The 15,244-nt window shown below is 48.2% G+C and overlaps 2 protein-coding genes across 3 annotated transcripts in view; one reads left to right on the top strand and one right to left on the bottom strand.

The window, feature by feature from the left end:
• Positions 1–3,897, top strand: part of LOC113985613 (prefoldin subunit 3) — a 41,226-nt gene extending 37,329 nt beyond the window's left edge. For both annotated transcript variants that reach the window (XM_039387780.1, XM_027716513.2), the window contains 2 exons: positions 1,690–1,828; positions 2,709–3,897. In XM_039387780.1, the coding sequence (XP_039243714.1) occupies positions 1,690–1,828; positions 2,709–2,779 (210 nt within the window). In that variant the 3' untranslated portion in view covers positions 2,780–3,897. The remainder of the gene's footprint in view (positions 1–1,689; positions 1,829–2,708) is intronic.
• A 1,251-nt stretch (positions 3,898–5,148) lies between these two features.
• On the bottom strand, positions 5,149–13,145 carry RAB39B (RAB39B, member RAS oncogene family). Its single transcript, XM_027716516.2, has 2 exons — positions 12,868–13,145; positions 5,149–8,735 (listed from the first exon to the last, which is right to left on the bottom strand). The coding sequence occupies exons 1-2, from the start codon at positions 13,080–13,082 to the stop codon at positions 8,309–8,311; spliced, it is 642 nt and encodes a 213-aa protein (XP_027572317.1). The 5' UTR covers positions 13,083–13,145; the 3' UTR covers positions 5,149–8,308.
• Positions 13,146–15,244: the final 2,099 nt, after the last annotated feature.

The following is a 15,244-nucleotide window of genomic DNA, read 5'->3' on the forward strand; positions in this document are numbered from 1 at the left end:
TTGTAAAAGGAAGTTTTGGTTGCTGTCTCCCCGTGGCTGTGGGCACCATTCTGTTCAGGGGTGCGTGGCAGAGCCGTGCCCTGGCAGCAGAGCACATCTAACAAGACAACTTCAATGTGCTAGTAAAAGTTTCATGTTCTGTTTTATTTAGTGCCTGAACAGTAAGACTTCAGAGAATTGCCATTTTGCTGGATTGTTCTTTCAAAAAACTTTGTTTATGTTTTCCTTACCACTTCCGTCACTTTTTGGTTCAAATTACCATCCCACATTGCCTGGGCTGGGAATGTGCCCAGCAAAATAACTTAGTTTGGCAAGTAGCTTCCCATCTTCTCTGTAGTATTCCTATTTAGCATCTTGCTTTCCCTTTTCATGCACCTTTTTAGGGAAAGGTGGGATTTCCATTGCTCACAGGTACCTGCCAGCATTTAGAGTGGAATTTCTGCTAAAGCCGGGTGGGATCAGTGCTCACACCCCAGATTTCTAAGGTCTTAAGGAATATCACGTTGGGGTATTTTGTATTTAGAGGCTTCCTGATATGTGGAGATAACCTGCTGATGCTTATTTTGAGACTTTTAAATCACAGATGTTCCTAAATCCTAGTGTTGGCTGCCAAACAAATCCCTTGGTTAGCACAGAAACATTGTTTACACACATGAAGCATCCAGACTAATTGGACAGTTGCTCCCAACTTGTCCCACTTCTATCATAGAAAGAGAAGATTTTTGTGATACCTCCTTTCAGGAGACTGTCTTCAGAATTCACAAACACTGGCTTTCATGGAGCATCCCAGGTTTATTTCATAACATCAGAGAAAGTTCATCCTATTGACAGTTCACGTTGAAAAGCAATACTGAAGTGTCTCAAGCAGTTACTCTGTATAGGTGTTTTTGGCCTTCTGCCTTTCTCCTCCCTGATGCTTACGGTCTCTGTGTTGGGCTGTGTCTGTCACTGTTACTGGGGCAGCTCTACCTTCCACTTACTTTGGACAAGAAAGGCTTATCCAGCTCTGGCAGTTCTGCATAGCCTTCCCTGGAATCCTGTCAGTCCCAGCACACAGCTCTGCTCAGGGCACAGTTCTTGAATGGGACAAAGCTTCAGTGGTGCATCTTCACCTGACATTGCTCTTTTATCTCTTCCTGTGGTAGCTTCTTACTGAAATAACCATTTGTGGATTAAAAACCACCACCACAGTGTCAGACAGGACTTCTCTATGTGTTCTATCCTTAAATACCTGTAGTAGCTCTTGTTCCAGTGCCAGTGAGCTGTTTGTCAGTATTCCACACAGAGAGCCTGAGGTTAATCTTGAGTCCCACAAAAACTGTCTCTAGAGTTCTGTGGCACCTGAAAGGTGCTGCTGAGAAACACGAGGTGTCTCACTTTTCAAATATGGTGAGGGTGAGATGCTCATACCTGAAAGGCTGAGTGTGATCCACAGAGAGAGAAATCCCTTCTTGCTTAGTTATGGGAAGAGAACTTCTTTAAGTCACACTAGGGGAATTTATTACTCAGTTACTGAAGGGGTGGAGGCGTTGGATTCTGGCATTGCCTGTCCTGAGCCTTGTTGTCTTGGCCTATCAAGACAGTCTGTTGTTAATGTTATAAGTTATAAAAAACAGCCTAAAATAAGTTCGGCATGCCTTAGTCCTTATAATGCAAGAGTAAGAGCTTTTATGAATCTTTCTTTTTTAGGCCAATGTGATGCTTGAATATGATATTGATGAAGCTCAGGCTCTGTTAGAGAAGAATTTGTCAACAGCCACGAGAAACCTCGATCTTCTAGAGGAAGACCTGGATTTTCTCAGAGATCAGTTCACCACTACAGAAGTCAGTATCCTTTTTGTTCCTTTGTGGGGGAGGAGGTGTTTATGAAAGCCAACATCCAGGTAACAACCAATTTCCTGATGTGTTTTTATCCTAGACTGGCTGTCCTTAAAATTCTGTAGCACCTGTGAACTTTACCTGTTCTAGCAGTGCAATGGAACGTTGTGTTTGCAGGGCTGAGCTGAGGGTCAGTGTGTTGGAGGAGGCAAAGCTTGTGTTTGTGTCTCCATGAAACCTCCTGCAGTGGTTGCAACCCAGGCTGACTCTGGGGTGAGTTAGAAGTGTGAATTGGTGCTGTGGATTGATGTCCAAGTGGCCATTTCAAAGGAAGTGACTCTTCCTCTCTGGAGCTTGTGAACGTTGTTCTTTGGGCTGTTGCTCATCACACCCAGTGCAGCTGCCTCCAAGCTGCAGCAAGTCTGGGGCTGGCTTAGGCTGTGCTCAGCTTTTTTTAATGAGTGTAGCCATCAGCTGAAGCATTAGATCTAGTAAATGAAGGCACAACTGCTTGTTTTTCCAAGTTGATACTTAAGCTGTCTTAGTGCTGCAGGAGTTTTGGATGCCTGAAATAGGCAAATGCAGCTGATAAGGGCAGGTTGACTGAAATCAGCAGAGAGTAGCTGTAAGTAAAACCAAAAATGTGTTTTTCTGCAATATTTGGATATTGGTTCTTTAAGTAATGGTATAAATGCTGCAGTTACCAACAGTTACCAGTGTTCCTGCATGTTGAGGCTTCACACCAAGTCAGCCCTTTCATTAAGTGGTTTCTATACTGACTGTTACAAATAAGTGGCCAGCTCTATAACCTACTTTTCCCCTTTTTTAAAAATCTTTTTTTTTTCTCTTTTCTGATTGCATGAGCTGTTTCCTTAATTCCACACCCTCAGATATGGCCAGAGTTTATAACTGGGATGTAAAGAGAAGAAACAAGCAGGACCCTTCCAAAAACAAAGCATAGTTTTGCCAATTTTAAATGTGGTATCGATTTCCAAATATTTTTTATTTAAACACCCCCAAACTTCATTCGGGACTGATTTACTTTCAGCATTTCAGTAAATGGTAAAATATATAAAAACTAATGGTGAGCACCATTTTATTTATTTGTAAACTCAAAATTTGGTTTCATGCATGCTTCATGAAAAGAATTATTTGAAAAAGCACCACACAGTCCTGCAAAGGACATAGTATTTTGATCAGACCAGTCTGTCATAAATAAATTTCTACCTGAAAGCCTGTCTGAAAAGCTGAGGGGCATGTGTGAAATGGAGCCTGACATTTTAGTGGGTTAAGGCTTTGCAGGGTTTCATCTCTGTGTACAGCTGATGGAGTTAACTTTGGGCTGGGAAGATGTGCAGCTGTAACGTTCTGGGAAACGGAACAAATAGAGTGGAGTCTTGGATTTTGTTTCAGTCAGTTGATGGGCAGCATCAGTCTGCAAAGCATTCCTGGATATCCACTTTGGATAAACTCGTTTGTAGTAATTATGGGTTAGCTAACTGCCTGTTACTGAGCCCTCAGCACTTTACACGCAGCAGTTTGTGATTTGTCCTCAGCAGCGGTAAATGGAGTGAGCAGCACAAACCATGTCAAGCCTGCAGGAGCTCTCACCCCCTTCTTCCTCGTACCTGTGCACACATTGCTTGTTTTGGCAGACACGTTGAACAAGGACGCCCCAACACTGAGAGCCTGTGAGGGCCCCCATTTCCAACCCCTTAGCCCAGATGTCCAGTTCAAATGTCTGAGCACTCTCGGCCTCCCAGGTGGAAGCCTGTGTTAGATCGGGGTGGCTGACTGGAACGTGACCTCTGGTGTTACTCTTGGAGTATTTTCTTGGTCCTTCCGAAGCCTTGCAAGATTGTTGCCTTTTACCTCTGCAGTTTCTTTCTAAAACAAAATGCTCAGTGGTGATGTCAGTGGCTAATATTCACATTCTGTGACTGAGAGTACAGGTTTCACTGCAAAATAAATGCAAATGTTAACTGTTCGATCTTCATGTAAGAAACAATATACCTGTAAATTTTTTGTACTTTTATTTCATGATATTAAAATAGTAAAACTAAACAGTTGTGGCAAGCAGCTGTTTTTGTGCATCTTTCTTTGTGTGAGAGTCATAAATCTGAGTGTGATCTTTTATAATGTTTCCCTCCCTTAATTGGGGCAGGGGGGAGGTGAAAAATTCCGTGTAAGCAGCAGACGTGAAAAGTGTGGCTGCTGGATCCTGGCGTGAATGAAAGGGGGACTGTGAGTCAGCACATCTGAACTGGTAACTGAAAGCAAGTGATTTACCAGCACTCTTCCTATCAGAGCTGCAGGGAAGGGCAAAGAGCAGGTAAACCCTTAGCACTGTCACCAGTAAGTACCTGGGCTGGGCTTCTCTGTACCTTCCCCCAGGCAATGCTGTTTGTTTCAGTATCTGTGGCTGCAGCAGGGAAACGTGGAGTTCTAATGGATTCTCCAGCGGGCATCTGCTATGGCAGGCAGGATGAGGGGCTGGTCAGGCTGCTGCTTTCCCTTTTTTTTTTTTTTGAGCATCAGCAATGATGGAAAGGCAGCTGCAAACACGTCCTGATTTCTCTTACAATTTTCAGTTTGGATTAATGAGATCCCAACAGGCTGAAGCGAGTTCCCTGCCTCGGGCTGGTCCTAAGGCAGCAATTGCCTGCCTTTGTTGTGCACAACAAAACGACCAGTTCAGCATTTTTGCACAGCAAAAGCAGCAGTGAGCAAAATCAGCTGTGCCACTGCCAGGGACCTACTGCTGCGTGTAAGGGGGGACTGGGTGACAGCCTTGGAGCTGAAATTGCTCCTGTGTTCAAAGGTGTCTTGGCTGCAGGGGGATGGGAGATGGCTCTGGCCATCATAACTCAGGTTTTGGGGTTTGTGTGTTTGATATGAAGTAAAAGAAAAACTCCCAAACATCACAGACGAGAGCCCAAGGTTCCCTCTGACCAACCCTTTTCCAGGTCTGCTCTGGCCTGTGCTGTTGAGTCTTTGCTGCTCTGTGTAGGAGCAGCAGGTCAGGCAGGAGCTGTTGTAGCTGCTGTGCCCCCTCTCCTGCCTGCTACTGACCAGGCCTCCTAGAGGGGCCAAGGCCGGTTCTGCTGCAGCTGCAGGGGGTGCCTGGGGATTGTTTCAGAATAGTTGGGCTGTCTTTTCTCAGCAAGGCAGAGGGCTGGTTCTGCAGAGCAAAGCAGGGGCCTGCAGAGAACAGTGAACAGCAGCCGTGAGGCACTGCCTGGGTTGGAGGCACAGGGCGGGACAGAGAGCAGCAGCTCACTCAGAGAGAATGGCAGGGAGGGGGGGAAGGAAAAAAAAGAACCACCAAAGTTTCTTTACAAGTTTTGAATTTCACATTATCACGTAGTAACCATTTTGCTAAATACAAGCATGTTTTCAGTCACAGACAGACAGCTAAATACAGCGTTATTTTCACATTTCGTTACAGTGCATAACAAAGCGAGGACAGTGGATAGTACGCTTTTATTCTGGAGGTTCTGAGCAAGTTCAGTCTAACATGCAGATTGTTTTTAACATGTGGCAGAGACCACAGAAAGTTAGCTTTTTCTTTTTTTTTTTCTCTTTTTGTCCTAGAGTATAAGAGCTCCTGACCTTTATCCCGTGAAAGGTGTCACCTTCTGATATCTCGAAGTCCCTCTAAGTCAAAGCATTAAAACCAGTTGTTAGAAAAGAATTCTTAGCATATCCTATAAGTTCTTCATCTTAGAAAAAACATTCCAAATTTTGTACAGATGAATCTACATTTCCTATATTTTAATAAGCTGTCTAGAAAATGCAAGGAATTAGAAAAAGATGTAGATAATGATTTCTCTATCATTTAATATAACAATTTATTACCTCTAAGTAGTTAAGACTGTGTACATTTTCTTCTGTACTGTTCCTCTTTAGAATTGTGACACTTCTGTTTTTAAATTGAAGATTTACTCTGAAGGCCTGAATGTATTTACTGGCTTAGGCTTTCTGGAATTTCTCCCTGGGAGCAGTAAAGGGGAACGTCCAAAACCCATTAAATAAAATATTGGCTGTCTCATGAAAGGTGATCTTTCCCCTCTGGCCAGGGTCTCGCACAGGGAATTACAGAATTTTACTATTGCTAAAATGTCATTTGATCCAAGTCCTGACTTACCCAGCTCCTTACTGCCCCTCATGTCACACACCAGCTCTGCCCCTGGGGCTGCTGCATCCCCATAACACACCTCATGACCAGCTGGCTCCTGGAAAGCCAAAGTGGCTGCTTGGTGGGTTTTCCATGAAGAAGATGACCCTTTGGTAGGTGTCTGTCCTTTCCTTTTTGAAAATGCAACTGACTGACCTGGTCTGAGCAAACCCCACACTCTGCCCGGGCATCAGCCAAGCTCCTGCAGCGCTCCCTGTATCCATCCTCTCCAGCTCTGCTCACCTGCAAACAGATTTTGTAATGGGATTTTTTTTATTTTTTTTTTTTAATCTTCAAGGAACTCAACTCGACCACAAGTGACTGTGCCTGGCATTCAGTGGGTATCAAATGAGGTGTCTGATACTTTCACAGCCTATACAAGCAGTGACAAGCTCACTGAAAAGCACCAGGCCATTGCTGCCCTCTCCCCTCCTTGCATTTGCTCCCTGTTGCCCTCCCAGAAGGTGCAGTGTTGCTGCTCCCCTGCAGAGCCCAGGAACCGAAATTGTTCCTAGAACACTGAAAATAAAAGTGTTCGGGGTTTGGGTTGTTGGGTTGGGTTTGGGTTTTTTCAGCTTCAATACAGAAACCACAGGGTGTTTTTCTCAGTGCAGACCCACCCATGTGCTGCTGCAAACTGTGAGAACAGGTTCAAAGGCAGAAACAGTCTGAACTCAACAGCAATCAAGACCCACACTTCTATAGATGGGGTAAATTAAAAAGCTGGAAAAAGTATTTTATTCTTCTCTACTCAGAGGCCTAAAATCAAACACTAGATGCTTCCTGTGGTTTTTACCTAATCCCCTCCTCTTGGCCACTGCAGTTTGGTGTATAAAGCTTGCAAACGCGAGTAAAAAAGTCACTCTAGTTTTGTTTGTTTGCTCAATAGGCTGAACTTCCCTAGTTTGCTACAGGAGCACAGTCACCCTGCTGCACTTCAAAAGCTTGAGTTAAAACTTGGCAGAAGCAAAGCTTCTAAGTGGTGAATGGCATTCCCAGAAAACATCCGCCTTCATCCTGCCTTTGTAACACGGCTGCCATCCCATGATGGCCAACCTGAGATGGATCCTCTTTTGTCAAACTAAAACATGGAGGAAAACAAATTTTACTCTTGAGCATGTTTGTGGCTTTTTTTTCCACCTGCTCAGACACTCCTGCTGTGTGCTCCACCTTCCCAGTGCCAGTTCTCTTCCACAGAGGCCAAGAAAGAAAGTGACACCTCAACAGCAGAAAGTGCAGATGGAAGCTGTTGCTTTCCATGCTATTTAACTTATTCAAAAGCAAATCTCACCTTTTAGAATGTCTGATGCACCTGAGTTAAGCTTTTCAAGTTTTTTATTTTGTTGGGTTTGTTTCTTTCCTCCCTCCTTTCCATTCCTCCTCGTGACCTGGTCAGTACAGAGCTGTTAGTGAGACAGAAACACTGGTGTGTCCCACCCCAGGCTGCAGCACCCTGGCCTTAAGATACAAGACCTGAGGACATGGTTCTCTCTTTATGCTCTTGATCACTTAATTCTACTGGAAAGCCCTGCATCTGGGGTACTTTCAAGGTACTCACCTAGGCAGTAAATGCGTAAAAAAATGCATTGAATAATCACTACAGCAGCAGGAGTTGCCACTTAGACTCCTGGTTCAGCACAGCAAGAAAAGCACTACTGAGGAGGGGGATAATTTAAATTTTAATAACCAATCACATAACTACTGTTTTCCTCTTTTAAATCCCACAGAATATTCTTTGCTATTGAACTAGGTTCAAGAACATAAGAAAGGAAACTCAGATGTGTGCATACCATGTCAGTAAACTCTGCCTGTGGAACTGACCTTATGAGGAAATGGTATCTGCCTTTACACCTTCCTGGTGGTAATAAACAGCTGACACAAACAAAGATGTCCTCTTACCTTCTCTCTTTCTGCCTATTTGTCATACTACTAAAGTATCCATCCTGTGGCTTCAACACCCAACAGGGAGCTATGGATTTACTTAAAAGAGGACATGTACAGTACCCTGCCATGTGCCAGCCCATTCAGCTCTCTGTATACTCTCTCCTGTCTTGTGCAGCCCCTCATTTCTGCTTCCTGTCTCCTTACAACATCTACATGCACCCTCACTCACTCTGCTTCAGGTTTATAGCCCCCAGTTCTGAAAGGTTATTTGGAACAGAACATTTCTTTCCGGGCTCTGTTCTGGTGTCCAAAACAATGTGGGAGGCTGTTCCCAAGGGGAGTGTTGCTCTCCCCTCTGTCACACCGAGTTCACTTAGTAAAGTACGTTTGGTTAGTAGAGTTCATCACCACTCGCCTCACTAGAGGAGCTCAGCACAAGCACCGCCTATCTGACTTCACCACTTCTTCTGAAGAGTGCACTACGTTTGGGACAAACCCGCTCTTTACCCCTTCCCATCCCTCCTGGATTGAAATGTCCCCCCTTTTAACCAGCTCGTATATATCCCGAGTCAGGTCAGTGAAGGCCTTCTCCACGTTAATGGCATCCCGAGCTGAGGTCTCAATGTACTTCATACCATAAGCAGCAGCCAGTTTCTCCGCCTCGTGCCGGGTCACTTGCCGCTGTGTGTCAAGGTCACACTTGTGGCCCACCAAAACAAAGACAATCTGGTAGGGCTGGACGTGCACCTTGGTCTCCTCCAGCCACTCGTGGACGTTCTGGAAGGACCTGCGGTTTGTAATGTCAAAGAGGAGGAGTCCTCCCACCGAGTTCCTGTAGTAGGCTCTGGTGATGGACCTGCAAAGGAAGGAGCCACAACAAAGCGTTAAGTTACCACTGTCTGAACATCTGTCCTTCAAGAAAGCAGCATTACCACCACCCTGTCTACCCTGCAGAACACCGGGCAGAGAAGGCCATTCAGACAATGCCTTAGCACTTTTAGCTTGTGCTCTGTAGAGCTTGTCATTCAAAGAGACAATTTATCTTGGCTCTAAGATTTCACCCTTGGGTAACTGCCCCACTGATTTATTACAGCTCAGTTCAAAATCCCCACCACTTTTGGTCTAGTTTCTCTCACAGATCTCTCTATGGCCTTGGCTGTTGGGCTGAAGAGTCCCGTCCACTGCCATGTAAGTTCTCTGAATACCTCATCTAACCCATTGGTTTAGAAGCACTATGACAAATTAAAGGATTTAATTGAAACCAAACACCCACTGTCTGACAGATACATAAAAGCAAGAGGTGAGAGATTTGGAAGGCAGGGTTGTAGCTCCCCTTCATACACCCAGGGCCTTGGCACAGGGACATCCACCCATCCCTACACTTTCTCACACTGCACCACTGGTCAAAGCTACAATGCAGTGACAGGACACTGTTACTGGCACTGACAGGAGCAGCTGGTCTGACCTCTCAAGAAACAGCAAAATGATACAACAGCTCCTGAGGAAAATCTGCACCACCATCAGTCGTGTTCCTGGCAAATACTGACAACATTAAACAGTCACCAGAAAGATCCTGGAACTGTGGGCTGAGAAATGGAGGCCATCTCCCTCAGCTCCTCCCAGCAGGGCCAGCCCAACACAGCCAGGAGTAGGGAATCAGCAAGCACAGGGTGAGGGAATGAAGCTGAGCAGAGCTACAGTTTAACAACTACTACACGTGGGAAAACCAAGAGGCTGAAAAATGGTGGTGTTTCTGCAAAGTCATGGATTTGATCTAAATCCAGAAGCAGTGATTGATTTCAGTCCCTGGAGAAATTCACATTCGGGCCTGAATTTTCCTTGCTGGAAAAATGTAAGCACTGCTGCATTTTTACCTTGCGACAAGTCCTTTTTTTGGCCATGAAAGAGTGTTGTTACCGGTTATTTGGTCCTGTAGAGTGTGTATCTGCCAAAGTTGCCCCAAGAAAGGATGAACTGGAGTTTTCAAGAATTGTTTTATCAACAGACATGCAGTAATAGGTGAAAATTCACAGGCAAAACTGAAGTAAGCCAGGAGCAGGGGAAAAACCATAGTTGGCTGCGCTTGGATAATTTGTCCTCTCCAATTGTCTGGCTGAGGGACAACAGTCACTCTGCACATTTGGCACTGAGGGAATTAGATCTGCCTTTTGCTATCTAGCCAGCTGCAAACAGATATTGGTGCTTTGAATTCACCCCCACACTGTCACAGGCATTTCTGCCTCTCCCTTGTGTTCCATGCCATCAGCCCTGGCTCCTCTGCCAGCATCAACAATGCCTCAGGTACTTCTGAAAGATGTGACAGGATCTAAGCTGAATGTTGCTTCAAGGTAAAACTAGGTGAAGGTCTCAGTGCCTTTTCTTAAAACATTTCCCACAGTTTTCCTTACCGATCTGCAGGCAGCAAAGAATATTGCCTGCTTGCTGCACATCCCTTCCCAATTCCTTTCCAAGACTTCTATCTTCCCTCTTCCTGCCATGCTCACATGCTGGTGCAGAGCAGTACAGGGATTTGCACCTATTTTGGTCAAGTTTTAACATAAAGGCACTGTCTCTGTCTGGGAACTCTCCCCTCTTCTGCACTCATGGTGGGGACTCATACCCAGGTCTGTTTGTTGGAGTATTTCCCTCTCTAGCCAAGGGAGAGCTGCTGGCTGGAAGGAAACAGCTCTTCTGTAGGTGGTGGGACACAGTTCCAGGGAGCGAGAGCTGCACACGCTTTTGGTTTTGCTAGCATTACACAACATCGTGTTTCAGACACGGAAATCACAGTATCTGAGCAACAAGAGATGGGCAAACCCTGCTAAATCCATGAAGAGTTGTACCCTGCTCTTCTACAGCTCCAAAGAAGCCTCAGTGCTGCCCCAGGCAGCATGTTTTGGGGCTGGTCTGGCAAAATAGACTGGCACATGCTTAACTGTAACTCAAGGCTTGACTGCTTGGAAATTGCTTCTAATTTATGGAGAGTGAAAGAGCTCACAACAGGGGGTCAGGAAGAGCAGAAATGTAGCACAGCTGCCTCTCAGAGAATGCCAAGGTGTCTTCAAAATAACTACAGTGGTTTCATCCTCATGGGGCAGCTGTTAAACTATGCAAAGCGGACTGGAAATGCTCAAATCTGAGAACTCTGTGAAAAAGTGGAGCTCATTCTTACGGATTTCCTTCTTAAGAAATTCCCTGTGCTATGACAAAAAAAGTTTAAGGGTTCTGGAGAGCACTTGCTCCATGGTGCTTTTTGCCTATGACCACAAGTCCAAGGGGTTTTAGCTTATTTCAGTAATAGCTAAATTTTGTCTTTGGCCAAGAGACATACCTTGCAGGAGCCCAAGAGCTGCAGTCCTCATGGGACAGAATTTGCCACAGGGTTAACAGTGACTTGAGAGGGATAAACACAAACCAGACTTTTTGCCTGATTTTTTTCATATTTCAGAGTGCACCATAAAGGCACCTGTGTTTGCTCATTTCCCTCCAGCTTTTCACACCGGGAATCTCAGCCTGCACTTTGGCAAGGGCATTTCAAAGTTGCACAAGGGGTTTTTTTTATGCCATTGACCGTTCCTGCCCCTTGCACTCTTCCTGCCTGTGCTCACTGCTGCCCATCACAGCAGTGCAGCTGCCCTTGCACTGAAGGTCGCCTGCTCATCATGCTGACAACCCGAGTGCCAGGCTGGGTCAGCCCCCAGCACCGAGGGTAAGCAGCCCCCAGGGCCCCCAACTTCCTAATGTGTAAAAGAAAGGAAATTGAAGCCACCCGACAGCTCTCACTCTTCACAGCAAAGACAGAAACAGGCAACAGCACCCAGGTGTGTTTCCTACAGACCTCAGCCCGAGACCCAAAGCTGGAAGCTGATGCAACTGCAAGCTAAAGCACCTCCTCTCTCGGCAGAATAAAGCACCAGCTCCTCGCCTGCAAGGCTGCAAGGTAGCAGAGGAAAAACCTGTCGGTGGGTAAGGACCAACTACTGCACATCCTGGGCCAGGTGCCAGATGCGAGGGAAGGTGGTGAGAGGGGTGGGGGTAGGGGAGGTTTCATCTACTGAATGAAACCAAAACATTCCTCAGGCGAGTCATTACAGCACAGAAGTAGAAGCTCTGTGAAGCTGCACGAGGATGTGGAGCACAGAAAGTGCTCCCGAGGGGAGCAGGATGAAAGAGCGGATGAGGGTTAAAGACGCATGAAAAATATAAGCCAACAGGAGGCCAGGAGCTGCGGGTACACTCACAGCCTTCCAAATGAGCACTGTCTGAGCAGCATGTGTCCCACGGCACCAGCCCCTCTTTAGCTGGGGCCGAGCCTGCTCCAACCATGGCTGCTGTTTTTATCCCACAGTTCTGTGGGAAACTTGGCACGGTCCCACAAGCTGCCTTTATCTTTCCTCATCGAGATTTCGTTACTGTTGCCTAACCTCCTAAATTGCCTCTGCCCGTGCAGCGCTCGGCGTGGCACTCTCCAGAAAGCACCTGTCATCCCTGCACAGCCACAGCCAAGGGTTTGTCCCGACCTTTCTCTGTCCTACGGAGAGCTGAGCTCTGCTGTCGCTGCAGAGCATCAAACCACATATTCCACTGCGTTTAGCGAGCATCAGCGTAAGTGTTCGGCTGTGAAACATCCTGGTCACTGCCTCCGCACCGGCGGGGAGCAGGCGCCTTCCCTGCCGGCCGCATCCGCCGATGCACGGACACCTCCCGGCCGGTGAAACGCGGCCCCAGCGCTGCCTCGGGCCTCGTCCCCCTCCCCAGCGAGACCCACACCGCGCATCCCGCACACCTGCGCACCCCGCACGCGGTGGACACGGATCACAGGGACACACGAAACGGGGGACAGGGGGGCACAAAAGGTGCCAATTTGACTCCTCTTTGTCTCATTCCCAAACGCCTCACCCGGCTGCGCCACCCCCCCGCAGACATCACCCCCCCCCGCCCAAGCCGGGCCCGGCCCGCAGCCCCCGGCCCCGCGCCGCGGGTCTCACCGGAACCGCTCCTGCCCGGCCGTGTCCCAGATCTGCAGCTTGATCCTCTTGCCAGGCTCGATCTCCACCAGCCTGGAGAAAAAATCCACGCCCACGGTGGGGTCGGAGATCTGGGCGAAGCGCCCCTCGGTGAAGCGGCGGATGAGGCAGGACTTGCCCACGGTGGAGTCGCCGATGACGATCAGGCGGAACTGGTACAGCCAGATCGCCTCCATCCTGCAGCCGCCGGCCCCTCAGCGCCCGCCCGCCGCCGCGCCGCCCATGCCCGGCCCGTGGGCCCGGGGGCGGCCGCGGCCGCGCCGCTCAGGCGGGGCCCATGGCGGGCGGCGCTGGCCCGGCCCGGCCCGGCTGCCGCGGCCCCGTCACCAGCGGCGCATCCCCCCGAGCCCGGGCTCCGCCGCCTCAGCGCTGCGAGCACCGCGGGGCCCTCCCGGTAGCGGCGCTGGGGCCCGGCCGCGGGTCGCTCCCCCCGCTGCCCCTCAGCCCGCGCTCGCCCCGCCGCTCGCCGCCGGTGCTGGGATGCGGGGAGCGGGATGCGGGGAGCGGGATGCGGGATGCGGGGTGAGGGATGCGGGATGCGGGGCGCGCTGCGATGCAATGGCGGCCGCGCTGTTACCGCACTGCCGGGAGGAGCCGCCACCCTCGGAACGCGGCGGTGCGGGAGCCGTGCGGGGGCGGGGCGGGGCGGGACCGTGCGGGGCGGCGGGGGCGGCCGGGGGGACCGGGAGGGAAGGGACTGCCGCTGGCTGGGGGACCGGGAGTGAAAGGATGCCCGCTGGCTGGGGGACCGGGAGTGAAGGGATAGCCGCTGGCTGGGGGACCGGGAGTGAAGGGATAGCCGCTGGCTGGGGGACCGGGAGTGAAGGGATGCCCTGTGGCTGCGCGGGACGCGGGCCCGAGGGGAGCTGTGCTGAGCCCAGGGCCGGGGGAGCTGGGGGCTGGCGGACCCCCAAGCGAAGGGGCGCAGGCCAAGGCTCACCTTCCTCAGCGTTTCCCTAAGGGGAGGGGTGCGCAACACCTTTCTGTGTTTTAAACTCGAGTCTCGTTTCTGGAGAGTTTCAGGCTCCTCGCTCCTTCGTTGCCATTGAAATCTACCGGAGGAGCCCAAGTGCTCCTGGCACTTCTGGAGAGCCTCTGCACCGCCCCAGGGCCACCTGCAATGAGCGAGCCTGGTCTGGGAAGGGACAATGGTAAAAGGAAGGCGTCTTACTCATGAAACCCAGCATATCCATATGCACACACACGTTTCTGTCTATATATATATATATATATATATATATATATATATATATATATATATATATATATATGATATATATATGTATATATGTATATATTTATCTATAGTGTGTGGAAGTATATATGATGTGTATACAGTCTCAAAAATTAATAATTACAGCCATTAAATACCCAGCAACTTAAATACCACAGACCTTAAACCCATTTTCCCTCACTTTGCTCGAGCAGGATCTTGGCTCCACAGAGTGAAGCACAGTGTTCAGGAACCCGAGTGGTAGGGAATGTCCCACAGTATTCCCACAGATACCTTGGACTGTAAGCCCCAGTTCTGACCAGGCTGTCCCACATGGACAGTGTCACACATCACCATGGCAGCACATGGGCACTCTCACCTGGCTCCGTGGGACACGGCTGAGTTTCAGCACTTGCCAGAGAAGAGTTTTGACCTCTGGAAGGGAAAATGAACATGTATATCATTAAAAATAGTGACTAAAATGTGTGTATTCAGACAAACATAAAAACAGGAGGAATATATTTTTAAAACTTATGAATGCGTTGGTGTTTTCTTTAAATAAAGATGGTTTCATTAAGAGCTCCTCCTGCATGACCACTATTAAAACAAACACATCCACAGTGGATATTAGATTCATTAGATCCTCAGAAAAGGATATTTATATAGGTACAAGATAGTTAGCCACCTTGCAAATTGGACTAGGACATTAGACAGACCATTTCTAGTCTTGAGGAATAAATGGCAAGGAACTTTTTTAATATCCTTTGAAATATAATCTATTTATTAAAAAATAATAACCCCAAATTATCCTATTTTAATGTACCTTGGGACAGGAAAGAAAACAGATGAAGCAATCTGCACAGCGACAGAAACAGTGAAACAGAAAAATATTAAACCTATAAATCCAAGTTAGCCGTACATTAACCAGTGACTCATTGCCAGCGAGGCTTTGTGGGGATCTGGTGCACTTTACCGAGTGATTCCGGAGTACTCGATGCCCATTAGTTGAAGCCCACAACGAATTGTGGTTTCTCTTCACTGTCTTTCTCTCCTCCCTGTGTATTCTCACACACAGTTGCTCCATTCCCTTTCTTCCATGGGTCTGACCGTGCTCAAGCACAAGGC

The sequence above is a fragment of the Pipra filicauda genome, unplaced genomic scaffold (assembly GCF_003945595.2).
Source record: "Pipra filicauda isolate LSUMZ 115617 unplaced genomic scaffold, ASM394559v2 scaffold58_size5111680_pilon, whole genome shotgun sequence".
Classification (NCBI taxonomy): Eukaryota; Metazoa; Chordata; class Aves; order Passeriformes; family Pipridae; genus Pipra; species Pipra filicauda.

Bases quoted from the DNA above. Each gene is read 5' to 3' on its own strand.
- RAB39B (XM_027716516.2), bottom strand. From the start codon at position 13,082: ATGGAGGCGATCTGGCTGTACCAGTTCCGCCTGATCGTCATCGGCGAC. The intron at 8,736-12,867 runs GTGAGACCCGCG...CTTCCTTTGCAG, and splicing joins GCCGGGCAGGAGCGGTTCCG to GTCCATCACCAGAGCCTACT.